This window comes from Centroberyx affinis, unplaced genomic scaffold, assembly GCF_046629955.1.
Source record: "Centroberyx affinis isolate AG114_WGS23_722 - 3 ecotype Tasmania unplaced genomic scaffold, CSIRO-AGI_Caff_v1 ptg004877l_1, whole genome shotgun sequence".
NCBI lineage: Eukaryota > Metazoa > Chordata > Actinopteri > Beryciformes > Berycidae > Centroberyx > Centroberyx affinis.
The window spans coordinates 20,645-40,000 of record NW_027282387.1 but is presented as its reverse complement, the minus strand read 5'-3'; the positions used below and the strand labels follow the sequence as shown (position 1 = coordinate 40,000).

At 42.7% G+C, this 19,356-nt stretch overlaps 1 protein-coding gene across 1 annotated transcript in view; it reads left to right on the top strand.

Annotated features, from left to right (window-relative positions):
* Positions 1–19,356, top strand: part of LOC139666211 (activin receptor type-2A-like) — a gene marked incomplete at its 3' end in the record, with an annotated part of 53,949 nt that overhangs the window by 15,490 nt on the left and 19,103 nt on the right. The window contains exons 2-3 of the mRNA XM_071545337.1: positions 13,636–13,843; positions 15,870–16,009. Coding sequence (XP_071401438.1) covers positions 13,636–13,843; positions 15,870–16,009 — 348 coding nt within the window. The remainder of the gene's footprint in view (positions 1–13,635; positions 13,844–15,869; positions 16,010–19,356) is intronic.

Here is a 19,356-nt window from a genome sequence, read left to right as displayed (position 1 = left end):
ATCCATTTTTTTAAGATCTGGGGAGAATGTACTTTTCCAAAATCTGAGGATCATTCGGGCAGCCGTGACAACCCCTACATTTATCACTGCAAAGTCATATTTTGATATATTGGGCAATTGTGTTTGGTCCCCCAGTAGGCATAGTCTTGGTGATACAGGTATCGTCGAACCCGACCGCTTCCCTATGTATTCTAGTACTTACGATTCTGGTTTTAAAAGCTACGTCTGGCTCGCTAAAAATTATTTCGAAACACGTATCCGACGTCCTCGTCAGACCGGGTTGTGAATTACCTATCAAACTTTTTGATAAGAGAGGTATTTCAATTAGTATTAGTGATTTTTCCTCATACGCTGACATTAGCAGTCAAACATGGAGTAGTTGTTTCTGAATAAGAGAAGAGGATGTGTGAAAATTCATAGCAAAGGTGTGACAATTCAAAGATGAGATTACATTTTCGCAAAAATTGAACTTTTACTTCCTTCTGTTAATTAGATACCGCTGAGTAAACAACAGACATGATGTGTAGAAAATGCTGTGAAGTGCAGTGTGATAGCGTACAGGTGAATTTAAGTGTCTCATCTCTCACTGATTTACCTGAATTTGCCTGTATTCCTTTTTAAATAGGTGTACCGATGCAGTCGTTGTATAAGTCCCACGTTTTTCTGCATGCTTGTCGCTCCCCCTCCTAGAGGACATGTTGGGAAAATTTATATTTTGTTCCTCTTCCAGTTATAAGGTGTGACGAGTTGTAGTTTGGAAGATTGTAAAGGTTTGTGTGCCTCTTCTACTCTATCTGTACAACATTTGGGACAGAAGAGGCTGCTGTGGCTCTTGCAGTACTAGTGCAGGAGGGATGCAGGATGAGGAACTTTTTTGATGGCTGCAGCTGTATTTAGTACTGCGTAGTGCAATGGGCAGAGCTAGAGCCGGTGATATGGTGGAAATCAATATCACGATAATCATGAGGGTCTTTCAACATATATCACAATATGGCTTATGTATGCAAAAATCACGCTAAATCATCCAGTTGATGTCCATTGCATTGAACTGCATGGTGATGTTAGGGGTGATGCCAAAACAACTGGAACTTTCAAATAATATTCCTTTTTTGTAGGGCTGCAAATAGCAATTATTTTCATTGTCGATTAATCTGTCGATTATTTTCTCGATTAATCGATTAGTTGTTTGGTCTATAAAATGTCAGAAAATGGTGAAAAATGTGAATCAGTGTTTCCCAAAGCCCAAGATGACGTCCTCAAATGTCTTGTTTTGTCCACAACCCAAAGATATTCAGTTTACTGTCATAGAGGAGGAAAGAAACCAGAAAATATTCACATTTAAGAAGCTGGAATCAGAGAATTTTGGCTTATTTTTCTTAAAAAAATTACTCAAACCGATTAATCGATTATCAAAATAGTTGGCGATTAATTTAATAGTTGACAACTAATCGATTAATCGTTGCAGCTCTACTTTTTTGTCAGAGTTTTAAATAAAATGTGCTTGTTTATCATCAGTTTAGACAACAAAATTGCATATCACAATATCATATCATCGTGATATGATTCCACTGAAAGATGATAAATGATGATACTGAATCATTGCCCAGCCCTTGTTAGAGCAAGGCACTCACACTGCCAGGATTAGGGGTTTCCTACCTAAAATGTATGCAATCATGTGCAGATGCGAGTGGTGTTTTGTTGTGTTTTTGTGCCAGTTGTGTGGCGGCAGAGTGTCAGATTGCATCATCATCATCATCATCATCATCATCATCAGCAGCAGCAGCAGCAGCGGGCCCGGCTGGGAGGCGGAGCGGCCGGGGCTGCAGACGGCGTTTCGACCCCTGGCCTCGGCCTAAACCTATTTACTCTACGCTATTCAAAAATCATCACTCAGATTTGTGTCGCGCCGGTCGGGTCGCACGTATATTCCCACGCGGACCAGCGCCCAAAGAAATCATGCATCACCACAAATCTATTTCATCTCTGCCCGGACACAGATGATAAGTTGATCCTTAGAACAAATTCCATCATAACGAACAATCCCCGCTCCTGGCAGGCGCACAAAAAAAGCCTTGATGAATGAGTTGTTTACCTACTCCGGTGCAGGCAGTGCCGAGCGCGGGGCCCGGCCCGCCAAAATGCCACTTCATTATGAGGCTGCAGAGCAGAGTGCAGCGCGGCCTGCCCCTGCCACCAGCCACAGAGGGGAAATTGGATATTAGTTCCTGTACTCCTCAGCAATTGTCAGGCGAAACATGTCTGATGGAAGTCCTTGTGACCGAAATGTCACGTTTTTTTTAACGCCGTAACGAACGGACCCGCTTTTTAAAGTGGTAATCCACGCAATTCTTGTCTTGTTTTTGTTTATTTTGGTGACATTTTCGGTGCTAAGCGCTCATCGTTGTGGTGTTTTTGCACTTCCCAGAGATCACCTGTCAATCAAACAGTGTGGGCGGAGCTTGGATTTTCTGCCGATGCAGTTTGAATTTCTTTTTTCTTTGTCCGTTCAGCCATGGGTTAGAGGGTTAGGGTTAGTTAGGTGCTCATGCTAACTACCCAGTTCTTCTTCTTCTGTTTATTCCAAACAAACTACTAGACACCGGCTGTTTAGAGCAGACAGTGGAAAAGCTTTTATGAACTGGATATAGGTTGGATCACTGTTGTGTTAAATTAGCAATAGAGAGGAGTAAAACAGATATTTATGTAAACATGTCATGGACTAATACTTTAACAGAGAGTGTTGTTATTCATCTCTGTGAGGCTTAAATGATGCTTTTTTGGCAAGTCTTGTTCCTCTGCCTAGCGATGGTGTAGCTGTTACCCCTCTGCCTCTGGAGCACATTTACCCAGGGCAAGAAACTCTTTTTTTTTGTTTTGTTTTTTTTGCCTTCCTACCACACTGGCTCATTGACTCCTAAATCCACCAGACACTTTCACTATTCCACCAGCCAGTTTAAGTTTTGGAATAGAAAGAAACCCCCCCCCCCCCCCAGGCGATGGCTGGCTACCTGCCAGAGCGGCTTTTCAGCTGGAGTCAAAATTTTCCAACATTTGGCCGGTGGTTTGTTGGTCGTTTCTCACCCTGCGTGCACCCTGCTGGCCTAGAATCAGATCATACCAGAACCGCCTCTACTGTCCCCCCCTTTAACTTGTCGTCTTCTCACGCTCTCTACTTCCCTGATTAAGAGACATTTACCAATACACAGGATCTGATGTAACTCTCCCTTTTGCAATTTTAGGGTGAGGGGTTATGATGGGGTGGTTGGATATAAATGTTGCTCACACTCTTGTTTCGCAAATGGAGTAATACAGGGAGTGAGTGAAGTAACAGAAGCACCCAGTGGTGGAAGAAGTACTCAGATCTTTGACTTAAGTAAAAGTAGTAATACCACAGTGTAAAAATACTTTGTTACAAGTAAAAGTCCTGCATTCAAAATCTTACTTAAGTAAAAGTACAAAAGTATTAGCATCAAAATATACTTAAAGTAGCAAAAGTAAAAGTAGTCATTATGCAGAATGGCCCATTTCAGAATCATATATATCATGTTATTGGACTATAATTATTGATGCATTAATGTGTTCATCACTTTAATGTTGCAGCTGGTAAAGGTGGAGCCAATTGTAATTTATATACTGCTGGGTAGCTTAACCTATAAAAATATATCACAATTTATTAGTTGATTTATAATTTGTATTAATGATCTAAATCTGCAAAGTAACTAGTAACTAAAGCTGTCAAATAAATGTAGTGGAGTAAGAAGTATAAAGTAGCATGAAATGGAAATACTCAAGTAAAGTACAAGTACCTCTAAATTGTACTTAAGTACAGTACTTGAGTAAATGTATTTAGTTACATTCCACCACTGGAAGCACCTAATAATATTTATTTATTTATTTATGTATTTATTTATTTATTTGTCCCGCTCATGGCAATGCACAGCTCCAGAAAAGAAAGAAAAAACAAAAGCAATTCACAATCAAAACACAACTCAATTTACACATTCCATGACCGAAAAGGAGCAGGGAGAAGAAAATCTTATTTTGCCCCTGACTCAAAACATAAACTAACAATAGAAATAGATGGTCTGTCAATTACAGTTACTTAACAACCAATACTTACAGTAACATGAGAAATAAAAAAGAATCAAAAACCATACACAATAATTCACCATCAACTAAGGAAACCCATTACCTGACAACTTCATATAGTCTAATTATTCTTTCTTTATACATTTTCTTGAACTGAAAGATATTTATACAACCCTTTAAATCATTCTGTACAGAATTCCACAGTTTGACGCCAACAACTGAAATACACATCTGCTTTTAAAGCGGTCCGTGCATACTGATGCGTAAAATTGAATTTCCTATAAGAATATCATGCACCGAGTAATGAGCAGGGTCACCGTTCGCCTTCAGAAAAGCTTCAGTCGTCCTTGGAGTTGCATCTTACAGGTTCTGAACACGCAGAGCCTCCGGTGTTTTTTTTGAGCGGAAATGTACTCTGGCTCACTGTTATGTTGTCACGATTTCCGAGCCTGCTCCTCACGCCGCGGTGAATAATTTCGCTTTTCGTTTTTTTTTTTTTCGACCGATGCTCCTGCGTCCCGTCGGGCGCTGACTGCTTGGCCTCTTTCCAGCTCTGTCAGTCGCCTCGTCTTACTTTTGAAAAAAAGAAAACTAAAATACAGAAGTGTCGATTGGAAGACCTCTTAAAACTGACTCATACTGCTGATTGCCTTTTTCATGTGGGGTTCCGGTTATGTTTTTTTTCCACTCCGTGTGCATCTGCAGAGTGCTTTCAAACTCTGGAGACTTTATCGCGCCGTGCTTCGTTTCTCCGACGAAGACTCTGTCGGCTGAAACGTCGCAATTAAGCAGGAATCCATATCGCGGATGTGTTTGTCCGTCAGTGCTTCAGGTGGACTTGCGGCCAAACCGCTCCTACTCCTCTCCCACGCCCCCTCTTGTTTTTGTTTCCCAGCCGCTCGGCCTATCTCAGCGCGTCTCGCTCGTCGATGAGGGAAGCTTCACTTTCTCCGTCCGCCCATGCTCCCGTGTCAGGGCCTCCGCTGTAGTTCCCAGACTCAGGTTCCTGCGATTACCTCCACCTAACGTAACCTCTTGGCCGCCAGACAAAAGATTGAATTTTCAGAGCGAGCCGGCTGCAGAGGATCAGGGATCCCTTCCAGTAGCGGCATCTCTGCCAAGTTCCCCCCCCCCTCTTCTCTATCTTCACATTACTCTCTCCCTGTTGAATCACATCCCTCTCTTCGACCCAATCTAACTAAGAACACGAAAAGAAAACCTTCTACCTATCCACTTAGGCTTTACTTTATTTCTTTCCTTGGCACTTTTCCCTTACGTGATCATTCTGTGGTCACGGGAATGTCTAGCAGTCCTTGCAGTTCGTTTCTTGTAATTTTGGCGATCCAGGAATGGGAAGCTTAATCACGGCGGATCAGAGCGTCAGCTAAATGCCTGAAATGTAAATTTAAAATGTCAGAATGAATTTTCAGAGCCACCAGGCAGCTAGCGGCTGGGGGGGGGAAGCAGTATTCCAGAGGCCCCAGTGGATTGAGAAGTGGGTCGGGTGTTTAGACGTTTGCGAGGGGAGGGTTTGCTGAAATGTCCGCAGCTAAAGTAGGTCTTGGTTAACCTTGATAAATCTCTTGTATGACTGCAAGACAGAAGCCTCTATGAAATGCTTCATTGTTGTTTTTATGAGAAGGGGACGGTGAACGGAAAGAGATGCGGTGCGGTTTTAAAACATAACAGGAGCTGTTGTTGAAGGCGGACACAGATCTAGTCGCATTTAAAACACAGGAGACGGACCTCAGGCTGGGTGAATGAAATGCAGTTTGGTGCTTTGCTTCATATGTTGTAACCTCTGCAGAAATACCTCACTGTTGTCTGTTTTAAGGGGCAGCAAAGAGGCGTGGTGACTATACTTCTACTAGGAGACAAGGGTTCAATCCCCTGTGACAGCAAACCTCCGCCCTGCTGAAGTAAAGGAAAGACAAATTTCTCCTTTGGGGGAAGATGGAGTCAATAGAGTATCACAAAAAACACATTTTATGCTTTAATTTACTGTTACAGCTTCTCAAGAGTGGCCTCACTGCATTGTAGGTCAGCCTAGAGTCTGTATAAACTTTAAGTAGGAGATGCGTTTCTTTGCCTAATTACCACCGCCTAAGACTGACCTTTTGTTTTTTCTTCCGGCAGGGTTTTCCAACCACCTATTACTATTAATTAACCTGACAGGTTGACTAAGACTAAATAGCATACCTCTGCTTGTACCCCTCATTGCTTTCTTTTTCTTTTCTTTCCTTCTTGCTTTGCCTTTTTTTTTTTTTTTTGTTGTTTTCATTGCTTTTAATTGGCTTTTCCTTGCAACACTTGCCAAGATTTGCTTTTAATGAAAAGGGCATAATAAATTAAATATACTATCATCGTTATTAAGAAGACATTATTGCAGCAAACGCCTGCGGGAGTAGTCACCCAAGGCTGATCTTTCTGGATTCTCTCTCCTCTAACGGGCCTTATTACGGCAAACAAACAGAGCCTGTGCCACTCATGTTTGACATTTCCTTGCGTGAAATATCTTCCGGAGACAAAGAGGCTTCACTGTGTATTGCCTGGATGTGTGCTCGTGGGTGGAAGCCCCATTGTATGTCCTTGCACAATCGCCTGTGTAGGCTCTGCACTCGGTGACATTATCCGCGGTCGTGAACTCCGAGCCGCGACTTAGTCAGAAGATTGATTCCTCTGCTTTATGTCCTTCATATCCGCCATACCGTCGGACAACACTCGCCCACCTTCGGCACACGGCGCTATAGGCAGCGGCCCATAATGCCGCTTTCCATTTCAGAGAGGTGATTGATTTGAGCCCTTGACGGCTGTATTTACAACAGAGCGCTGTGTTTGCAGTTCACATGGCTCACAGCTCTTTCCCACACGGTCTAGTACCTGAACGGAGGCGTTATCAATGGAGCCGTTGAGGTGCTTGCGGCTTGCCTTGTGTAAGCAAGAAAGCAGACGGGCTTTCATGTCCCGCTTTTTTAAAGTTTGAGCGCCGTCGACTTTGGAAAGAGATCAGTTTACTGTCAATTTACACAAGGCGGAGTTTGTCTTAGTGCGTATAGCTCGTTGATACGACTCAAAGACAGGAGAGAGCTCGGGTTCGGCGGCACCGCGGCGCCACCGGAGACGTTTGCGGGACAGTGTTGATGGAGTGCCTTGCTCAAAGGCAGCGGGCACAAATACATACGTACCTGCCACCAACCCAACTCAGAGCTGGGATACACTCCTCTGCCATTGGCGAGGATTAGACTATATTATTCAACTTGTTGCTTATTCTCTCTTGTATTAAAATATTAACGCCTTATAGGGAGCTGATGTCAACATTACATCCGTGATTATTCTCATAGACTCCCATTCTAGACTACAATGCTTAATAAGTGTCTTTGAACACCTTATTAACACCTTATAGGCAGATATAAGATGTTAATAACACTTCATAGGGAGCTGATGTCAACATTACATCCGTGATTATTCTCATAGACTCCTGTTCTAAACTATAATGCTTAATACGTTTCTGTTTTTTGCCGTTTTTATGGCATTTTTATGACAGTTCAAGGTAGAGAGAGACAGGAAAGATTGGGAGAGAGAGAGAGAGAGGGGAGGGGGGGGATGATATGCGACAAAGTTCGCAGGCCGGATTTGAACCCACGACATCGGAGTTACACGGTACGTGCCGCCAGGACGCCCCGCTAATACGTTTCTGAAAGTCTCCACAACAAACCCAGTGGCTTCATCAGCGGTTTGTGGCTCCACTTCCTTCACCTGAGTTTTCTTTATCATACATCATCATTCTAGGGAAATACACAGGAATATTTGTTTCATGTATCTTGCGGGCGCCGTGGGTTTGACCCTTGCACTCTTTACTATCGGTTTCTTATAATGAAGGTGATATAGGAACTTGGGCTTATACTGCTGCTGCACTCATTGCAAGTCACTCCGAATAAAATGGAAATGCGCCTCGATGTAGCGTCCGTGGGGAGCAGCGCTAGCACGGCTAACGCTGTTACACCAGAAGTGGCTAATGAGCTAGCCTTCCGCTCGCTTTACCGCCGCATACCTCTCCATCATTAGCGCCTGCGGCTCCCACGGGGCCCGGCGGAGGGAACGGCGTGTTCATCCTCATCCAGGAAGCCTCAGAATAGAAAGGATAGAAAACAACCTGCAGACAATGAATAGGTTACCTGCCAAAGTGGCTGATGGAGTGGATGAACTTACCAGCCGCAGCCAGGGAAGTAATTACATGACGTAAATTCATAGCATACATCATAGTAAGTAGCATGGATATATGAGGATGGGGTCTTTTAAGGGGAAGTAATGCGTTATGTTGGTGCTTGTTTGGCGTATGATGATCACTGGTAGTTTACCCTCCTTTTTATTCACCGCTACATTACTGTGACAGCCAAACATTTCATTTTCATATGCCAAAATAACAACATAAAGTGTCTTAAGAGGGTGCTGCAAGTGTCTGGAAGGGATGGGACGATATATCAAATATATCAATATATCGCAATACAAAAATGTGACAATAGAAAAATGAATCGCGATATTAGCACCATGTTATTCTGCTGTATTAATCACTAATGAGACTCACAAGCTCTCCATCCAAATTATATTATTTAGGGCTGCAACTAACGTTTATTTTCATTGTCGATTGATCTGTCGATTATTTTCTCGATTAATCGATTAGTTGTTTGGTCTATAAAATGTCAGAAAATGGTGAAAAATGTGGATCAGTGTTTCCCAAAGCCCAAGATGACGTCCTCAAATGTCTTGTTTTGTCCACAACCCAAAGATATTCAGTTTACTGTCATAGAGGAGGAAAGAAACCAGAAAATATTCACATTTAAGAAGCTGGAATCAGAGAATTTTGACTTATTTTTCTTAAAAAATTACTCAAACCGATTAATCGACTATCAAAATAGTTGGCGATTAATTTAATAGTTGACAACTAATCGATTAATCGTTGCAGCTCTAATATTATTGTCACTTTGTAATGACATTTTTAAATCGTTTACATTCTAGCAGCCAATGGCATCGCTGGAAAGCTTTGAGTCTCAGAAATAAACAGAATTCTGCACAGTCAGACTTTGTTGACGCTGAACTTTTATTTATTACATCGTATCCTGGTTGTATTGAATTTGTGAACCCCATATCCTTCTAACGGATCGTATCGTGAGATAAGCAGATCGTCCCATCACTAGTGTCTGGACTTCTATTGGAGGGAAGCAACACCCTAAGCATGATGGGATGTCCTATAGGGCCGATGCTTGTGCTTTCACTATACTTGGTATCCCTCATTTTCTTAAGAATTTGCTTCATTTTTTGGCAGTGTGCTGTAGAAGGTTTGGTTTTTCACCACCGCCTTGCTTCACACTTGAGCCCTCCTACAGGTTTAAGTGTCTTGCTCAAGGGCTTCTCGGCACTAGCTGTTGATGGATTTTGCTCCGCTGATGCAGGGATTTTAACCGGCTAACCTAGGGCTGGGCGATAATTCAATATTATCGTTTATCGTCTTTCAGTGGAATCATATCGTGATGATATGAAGATATTTTAATATCATGACACACATTTCTGCTGTCTAAATTGATGATGACAAGCAAATTTTACTGAAAAACTGATAAAATGAGGTATGGTAGGAATATTATTTGAAAATTTCAGTTTTGTTTGACATCACACCTAACATTACCATTCGGTTCAATGAGATCAACATTAATTTGATTATTTAACGTGATTTTGCATACATGAACCATATTGTGATATATATTGATATCGAGAAAAGTCCTTATGATTATCGTGATATTGATTTCACCCATATCGCCCAGCCCTAGGCTAACCCCCCCGTCGGTTCACAAGCCCGCTTCTCTAAACTCTCCTCTGCCTCTCTGCCCCTTCACTCGTGGGTTCAGTTGAAGTAGTTGAATATGTTTCGATTATTTGAATAAATGCGATGTGGGGAAAAAAAAAGAGGAAACATGCAAATCGCTCAGTTCGGCTCGGCGACGAGTTTCACTTTGAAGGCTTTTTCAAAGTGTCTGTGGAGCTGCAGGGAGCGAAGCAGAGACTGCATGAAGCTCGTCAAATGATGGCAGCTTCCATGTGGCGTGTCTTTGTGTGAGTGTGTGTGTGTGTGTGTGTGTGTGTGTGTGTGTGTGTGTGTGCAAATTTAAAGTTTTTGTCCAGTTTTCTGTGTGTCTGTGTAGGCTTTTGCATGGCCGCGTGTGTTTTCCTGCACATATGATGTGTTTCTCTGTGCATATGCAGATTAGTGTGCGCTTGCATTTTTAAAGTTCTTATTTCTATATTTCCCGCATGAAGGCAGCTCGCGTGGGCACAACCTATTCATCAGCCTAGACTATGTTTTTTTCTCTCTCTCTCTTTCTCTCTCTCTCTCTCTCTCTCTCTCTCTCTCTTTGCATCAGCCATTTGCTCTCGAACACGCGGGCGAGAGTTCACGGTTGCACCTGTTGGTGTAAAATAGTCCGGGGCTTCATGGGAAATTGATTTGATGAGAGAAAAGGCCCTCAGTGCTGCTGAGAGCCGGGGGTGACTCAGCACTGTGACCTCGCTCACTGGTGAAGTGCTTTCTCCATGTTTCTCTTTCTCTCTCTCTCTTTCTCTCTCTCGCTCTTTCTCTCTCCCTCTCTCTTTCTCTCTCTCTCCCCCCTCTCTCTCTCCCTCTCTCGCTCTTTCTCTCTCTCGTTCTTTCTCTCTCTCCCTCACTCTCTCTCCCTCTCGCTCTCTCTCTCTCTCTCTCTCTCTCTCCCCCCTCTGTCTCTCTCTCTCCCCCTCTCTCTCTCGCGCTCTCTCTCCCCCCTCTCTCTCTCCCCCTTTCTCTCTCTCTCTCGCCCCCTCCCTCCCCCCCCCTCTCTCTCTCTCTTTTCCATTGGCAGCTGTTAATGGTGTTGAAAAGAAACCCGCGGCACTTGGAGGGCCCAGTTGGCGTTAACTGACTTTACTTAAGCGGCCATTTTATTGAAAAATACACGATGCTGCTAAAGTAACCCGGGCCAGTAGTTTTTCCGTAATCCTGCTGACAAACAGACAAACAAACAAACAAACAAACAAACGGCACCGAAAACATAACCTCCTTGGTGGAGGTAAAAATGCCAGACAGGGTTGAAGCAGAATAAAATAGAAAAATGTGAAGAGAATAAAAAGAAAATAATTAACACAAAGCCTATTTGTAAAAATGTTGTTTGAACACCCAGTCACCTCTAGTCTTTAGACCAGGGTTTATCAAACTGTTTTTGTCACAGACTCTAAGTAGACACACATTAGACCCTTAGCACCCCAAATAGACACGCATTAGATCCTTCAGACCCCAAGTAGACGCGCATTAGACCCTTAGGACTCTAAACAGACACACATTAGACCCTTAGGACTCAGAATGCATGAAAAAACGAATGAGACCATAGACCATTTATATTTCCTGAGGCTAAAAAGGCATTGCGAACAGTGTACAAACGTCTATCGACTTCTAGTGTTAGCCTAGGCCAGGGTTTCTCAAACCTTTTCATGTCAGGGACTCCAAATAGACGCACATTAGGCCCATAAACAGACACACATTAGATCCTTAGGACCCAACATAGACACACATTAGGCCCCTTAGTACCCCAAGTACACACACATTAGACCCTTAGGACCCAAAACGCTTTAAAAAAGGGGTTTCTTGAACTTTTTAATGTCAGGGGGACTCCAAATAGACGCACATTAGGCCCTTAGGACCACACATAGACACACATTAGACCTGTAGTACCCCAAGTAGACACATATTAGACCCGTAGGACCACACATTAGGCCCTTAGTACCCAAAACACATGGAAATAAAGGGTTTCTTGAACTTTTTATTGTCAGGGCCTCCAAGTAGAAGCAGATTAGACCCTACGGACCCTAAACAGACACACATTAGACTCTTAGTACCCCACATAGACGTGGATTTGACCCTTAGGACCCAAAACCCATTAAAAAAAAAAGAGCATCATAGAGCATTTACATATTTCCTGAGGCTAAAAAATGCATTGTGCACAAAGACTGTTGACTTCTACTTGACTGTTGTGTCTGTCGACTTCTATCGGTGCAGTAGGAATTTCAAGAACATCAACACACACACACACACACACACACACACACACACACACACACACACACACACACACACACACACCTTCCGCCCCCCTTGAGTGACAGTGGTTTGTAATTGACACAAATAATAAATAATAAAGTCACAGTTTCCCAGTGTAGAGGAGTAAGCTAGCTAATTAGAGCAGAGATCCAACAGAAACATCTAGTGAAGAGGTGATGTATCACCATGCAGAAACTGGAATAATAAAACTGCTTTGACATTTGTTGTTTTTTTGTTGTTTTTTTTTGAGCAGTTGAAAACACAGATAGACGGGTGGGAGGGTTTGTTCCAAAACAAGAGTAAACAGTGACATCTGTGTGTGTGTGTGTGTGTGTTGTGTGTGAACAGGATTTTTGACTTCTCTGCATTTTCTTTGTGCCCTCTAACCTTATTTTTTTCATTCATGCCTGACGTTTTTTTTTTTTTTTTTTTTATTGCTTATCTTAAAGGCTTTTATTTTTCCATTGGTGTATTGCCTGTAAAGCACTTTGGAGCTCCGCTATAAAAAAAAAAAAAAAGAAAAAAAGTAAACGTAGAAGTGGATTCTGTTATTACTAAATGTTTTACGACTTCTCTGTATCTCCTGTGTTTTGAGGCTATAAATAAATGTCCTTCCACAAGTCACTGCGATACAATAGAAAATGATCTCCGCTGTCAGTGACAAAGCAGGAAACAAACTTTTTATCTGGCAGGTAAATCCCAGAATTCAAAAGCTGCTTTCACTATTTTTTACAGACGACTAGATTTTTATAACAGAATAGGACTCCAAATGATGGTTGGTAGAATAGACAAACTTACAATGGTGGTAAAAAAGTGGAAGTATGTGGTGGTAATTTCCCATCTTGCAGCTGATAATAATAATAACAATAATAATAACATACCTGGGTTATCCAATGCGATTTTCTTTGCAAGAGTAAGAGTTTTTCAAAGATTTTTCAAATGTGTAACGTCAAGTTTTAACATTTTCACACCTATACCCCTTTGGCCAAGGTGGATACTTCAATTACTGGTCAAAACAAGGCAACATATTTGTTGCTTATCGACTGCATCACTCATGGGGACGACATGTTTACTGTCAAGTTGGTTTTTTTTAACCTTTAATTATCCAGGGGAAAGTGGAGTGAGCATGAATTCTGAGGTTAATTTATTCAAGGAGGGGGTTTTACTCCTTTTCAGCACCGTCCTGCTTCACATTCACCACGTTTTTTCTGGCCACTGAGCAGCTCTACTGGATAAGTTTGGAGTTTTAGTGCCTTGCTCAAGAGCACTTTAGCAGTAGTTGTTGCAGGAGGAGAGAGTGCTCCTTATTCCCAGCCAGTTCGGGGATTGGAACCGGCAGCCTTGCAATCAGAAGCTTGTTAAAAAGATGAAATGAAATGACCTCCTCCTCCCTCCTCCCTCCTCCCTCTCCCTCCTCCCTCCCTCTCCAGGCGCCATCCTGGGACGCTCGGAGACTCAGGAGTGTGTGTACTACAACTCCAGCTGGGAGAAGGAGCGCACCAACCGCAGCGGCATCGAGCCCTGCTTTGGCGAGAAGGACAAGCGGCTGCACTGCTTCGCCACGTGGAAGAACGTGTCCGGCGCCGTCGAGGTCGTCAAGCAAGGCTGCTGGCTGGACGACGTCAACTGCTACGACAGGTACGCCGGAGCCAGCCGACACCTGGAGGGGACGATAGTGACAGGATACAGCAAAGGAAATCGGAATAAGAATAGAGAGAATAGGGGCTATTCTAACGTAAAGGTGAACGAAATGAAGTAGAAATGTATGAGAAAAGTCTGGATATCCACAGGTCTTTACAGAAGTCCGAAAAAGTCTTAAATATCTAAATTTAAGGCCTGAAAAAGTATTAATAAATCCAGTTATTACATGTCTTATTTTGTGAATGAATAGTAGAACAATCTGCATCCTATCTGCTTTACTAAACACAGTTGGACATCATGTGCCTTAACTCTTATTTTCCTGGTGTCCTTTTTCTTGTTCTGCCAATTTATAGTTTCAGATCTTCCATAAGCTGTGTTCAGTCAGAAATAGGCTTGATTTACCAGCTTTGTTTCTTTATTTTGGTTTTTAATTTGGCTTAAATTCAATTCCAGGTAGTAAAAAAGCTCTTGAAAAGTCTTGAATTTGGCTTTCAGAGATCTGAAATTATGAAAATGTCTGAATTACGGCATGTATAAGTGCAAAGTAGCAAAAAATAAAATATACCAAAAATCTGAAATACATAAAGTTTGTTCTTTTAGGTCATTTGGTCACAGGTTGGGAGTTTTGTTCCTAAATGAGATCTCCAGTAATTAGATAACAAAGGTCCTTCACTTTCAGAATAGCAACATTTGAGAGGAAAGCACAAAGTAGTAATAGTAGTCACAGTAGTAATATTATAGTGTGTCTAGTGTGCAGTGATATTGTACATCCTCCTTTCAAACAATTCCCAATGTATTTATCAGTTCGTCCAGCACAAGGAAGGGCCGTTTTTTTTACATTTTTAATGATCGTAGTCAAGGAAAAAAAAAAAATAAAATAAGTATAAGTTGGCGGTGCATTGATTTCCAATAGGAGGCTGTAGCACAAGACGCTCGAATGGGACGAAACCAGCACAGTCTGGGAAAGACTTTGGCTCTTAAATACATTTTAAATCACCCTGAGCATCATTTCCGTCCCTGTGTGTGCTTTCCGTATTTGACTTGTCTTGCACTAGGCTACATTTTAAATGAGGTCAATTAAATCTGAGAGGGAATTTCCGCCGCCGACGGACTCCTGTGTGCGTCCAATCGTCCAAACCTAGTCCGGTGTTTAGTACAGTCGTGTTCTTGTGGTTCCTCGCTCTCGCTCGCTGGTTTCGGGCGGTTTCTGGTCGTGTCGTCCCGTGATTCCCGAGCGATAAAGTTGCTGCAGACTCCCGTCCTCGCAGTTTGGCTGCTTGTTCTCAGCCGGCGCCGCCTCGCCTCCCGGGAGAGTCCGCAGCAAGTCGAGGGCGGCTGCCACTTCCTTTGGCTTTTATCTGATGCCTGTGTGTGTGTGTGTGTGTGTGTGTGTGTGAGAGAGAGTTTGTGTACATGTGTGTTTGTTTGCATGTGTGTACGTGGGCGCGTGTGTGTGAGTTATTTTTTAAGTGTTTTACCTCCATGTCCTCCACAGAGGCGAGGGCATGGGGAGGAAGCAGAGGAGTGTGTGTTTGTTTGTGTGTGTGTGTGTGTGTGTGTGTGTGTGTGCACATGGGCAAGTGTGTGTGTGTGTGTGCCTGCAGGTACGTGTGTGTTTGTCTGTGTGCACATGCAAGTGTGTGTGGGTGCTCGTGCTTCCATGTGATCTGCAGCAGTGCGTGCATGGAGAGGAGGGAGATGTATGTGTGTGTGTATGTGTGTGTGTGTGTGTGTGTGTGTGTGTGTGTGTGTGTGTGCACGTGCAGGTACTTGTATGTGTGTGCATGAGTGGGTTTTTTATATGCAAGTGCATGTGTTTGTGAGTGTGTGTGTGGGCTCATGCGTTTCAAAAATATTACTTCTTTGTCCTCTGCAGAAGCGAATGCACAGAGTGGAAGGAGAGGTGTGTGTGTGTGTGTGTGTGTGTGTGTGTGTGCGTGTGTGTGTGTGTGTGTGTGTGTGTGTGTGTGTGTGTCTCTCTCTCTCTCTCTTTTTTTAATTTCTTCCTCTGTGTCCTCTGCAGCAGCGAGTGTGTGGAGAGGAAGGAGAGTCCCGACGTCTTCTTCTGCTGCTGTGAAGGCAACATGTGCAACGAGCGCTTCCTGTACGCTCCGGACGCCCCGCCGCCGCAGAGCGAGTCGCACCGCCAGTCCACCGCCTACAGTACGTCCCGCCAGCGGGGGGGGTCAGGGCCGAGGCTTTTCATGTTTTTGGGGTCGAAGCTGATGATATTGCCTGAGGCTTGACTTGACGCATGAAGAGAAGACTTGAGACTTGACTTTGACTTGGGTTCTGGTGACTTGGGACTCGACTCTGACTTGTACTCTGACGACTTGAAAAGGTTTCTAAAGTCTTGACTTGAGATCTTGTGTTTGTGTAAATGACTCAGATTGAAAGTGATGAGATTTGTTCCAGCAGACGACTGAATTTAAATTCTGTTTTCTGAATTTGTATGGAATGATTGAATTTATTGAAGTTGAAACTGATTCTAGAAATCAAACTCATGATGCTCTTACCAAGTTTTTATCCTATTAAAACCATATTGCATTGAAAAGTCCTAGATATTTAGTTTTCTTTAAGATATTAAATTGATACTGGACTCTTGATTTGTTCTGACTTGACTTGGACTTGACTTGGTAATCTACATTTAGACTTGGGACTTGACTTGAGATTTGTACCTCAGGACATGAGACTGACATGGAACTCGAGCAAAGTTGACTTGGTCACACCTCTGGACTGTTTTCATGCCAACAAATTCCAAGTATTCAGTGTTTCCTCCCAGAGTTTTGTTCTTGTCTGGGTGGAAAAGCCTCTGACACAGAAGTCTGACCTCGGCACATTAAAGGAGCGATCTCACCTCCAGTTTGTTTCCTTTGGTCTGAACCAGAGGGGAAAAGTTCACTTTGTTGTATTTCTGTATTTGGCTCATTTAGGTTCAAACTGACCAATTACAAGTGAGCCAGAGCTTCTAAACAAATGTCACATGACTCACAAGCAGCTTGTTTATTGGACAGAGTTTTGTCACCTGTCATCAAAACAAATCTGACTCCAGCTCCTGTAACTTTATCTAACATGATGGGCTTGTCTGTCTCTTCTTCTGTGGTGTTCATACCAGTTAAGAACACATGAAGAAGAAATAGCTGAATATGAGCATCAGTCCAGACTTCATTTTGTTCTGCTAGGCTTTCCAAGAATCCGTCTCCTTCTACCCATAATCCCTTGTGTTTTGGGGTCGTTTTGCTGTAGTCTGTTGGATTAATGAACCGCACCGTAGTTCTCTTGTTAGAGGACTGAGACTCTCGGTGCCATAATTTGGTGCCACCAGAGTTCAAAGGTCATCGCTCTCACCATCGTTCTAACCAACTGAACTAAAGGAGGAAACGCTGCAAAGTTTTGATTAACCAATCAGAACATGTTGGCACATGATCAGAATGTTGCGTTATAATCAATTCATATTAAGGGCTTCTTCCCATTGACAAACCAGTGTATTATTGATCAATTATACAATAAATATCACTCAACATAGTGTATGCTAAAGTGTTAGCATGGAGCCTTCTATCGTTCAACATAGTGTATGCTAAAGATTTAGCATGGAGCTACTATCACTCAACATCGTGTATGCTAAAGAGTTAGCATGGAGTCTACTATCACTCAACATAGTGTGTGCTAAAGAGTTAGCATGGAGCTACTATCACTCAACATAGTGTATGCTAAAGCGTTAGCATGGAGCCTACTGTCACTCAACATAGTGTATGCTAAAGAGTTAGCATGGAGCTACTATCACTCAACATAGTGTATGCTAAAGAGTTAGCATGGAGCCTACTATCACTCAACATAGTGTATGCTAAAGCGTTAGCATGGAGCTACTATCACTCAACATAGTGAATGCTAAAGAGTTAGCATGGAGCCTACTATCACTCAACATAGTGTATGCTAAAGCGTTAGCATGGAGCCTACTATCACTCAACATAGTGAATGCTAAAGAGTTAGCATGGAGCCTACTATCACTCAACATAGTGTATGCTAAAGCGTTAGCATGGAGCCTACTATCACTCAACATAGTGAATGCTAAAGAGTTAGCATGGAGCCTACTATCACTCAACATAGTGTATGCTAAAGAGTTAACATGGAGCACTGGAGCCAGTGATCTACTGGGAACACATGGATGACAACTCCCCGTATTCCTTTAAATTTGACTTCCTGGAACCTGCAAACTCCCTGCAGAAATAAAACTTTCAAAGTCCCACTGAAAAAATGCCCTAAGAGTCCGAGTCCCACGATGCAGCTGGTGTAGCCCTCGGCCCCGGGAGGCGGCGGCGGCGGCGGTCGTCCGAACATCGGCGTCGCCGCGGCGACAGCGGCGACAGCGGCGCCCGATCGAATCAGACTCTCACACCTTGTGACGCGAGGACAGGCGGAGCTGCGAGGCTTCGCCCGGCCGCCGCTTCCAGGGTCGCACACAGTTCACAGCACTGTTATTTTTGGCAGTCGGATTACGTTATGTCACGAGACGGATTTACTAATCCTGGAGAGTGTGTGTGTGTGTGTGTGTGTGTGTGTGTGTGTGTGTGTGTGTGTGTGTGTGTGTGTGTGTGTGTGTGTGTGTGTGTGTGTGTGTGTGTGTGTGTGTGTGTGTGTGTGTGTGTGTGTGTGTGTGTGTGTTCAACATGATATGATCCCTGAGCACAGTGGCAGTAAGCTGTAAGCAGAGTTGGTGCTGCATTTAGAGATGATGTAGCACAAAGTCAAGTCAATCAAACCTGCTGTGGTCAAACAGCTGTCTTTCTTTCTTTCTTTCTTTCTTTCTTTCTTTCTTTCTTTTCCCACTTCATTCTTTTTCTCTTTCTCTTCATTCTTAATTTCTTTGTTTCTTTCTTTCTTTCTTCGTTTCTTTCTGTTTTTTCAATTTGTTTATACTTTCGTTGTGCTTTCTTTCTTTATACCTTTTCCTTTGTCATTCTTTCTTTTTCTCTTTGTCTTAATTTCTTTCTTTCTTTTTTTATCTTGTTTTTTGTCTATCTCATTCCGTCTTTTTATTTTCCCTCCTCTCTTTGTTTTAACTTTTTTGTGTCTTTCTTTTGTCTTACTTGCTGCCTTGGCTTGCTTGCTTTCTTTCTTGCTTGCGTTCTTTCTTTCTTTTGTACTTTTCCCACGTCATTCATTCGTTTTCTCTTTCTCTTTCTTCATTCTTAATTGCTTTCTTTCCCATTCTCTTTTCCCTCCGTTCTTTTCTTCTAAGTTTTCTGTGTCCTTTGTTTCTTTCTGTTTTTTCAATTTGTTTATACTTTCGTTGTGCTTTCTTTCTTTATACTTTTTCCTTTGTCATCCTTTCTTTTTCTCTTTCTCTGTCTTCATTTCGTTCTTTCTTTTTATCTTGTTTTTTGTCCATCTCATTCGGTCTTTTTCTTTCCCTCGTTTTTTAACTTTTTTGTGTCTTTATTTTTTCTTACTTTTGGCCTTGTCTTTCTTTCTTTCTTTCTTTCTTTCTTTCTTTCTTTCTTTCTTCCTGT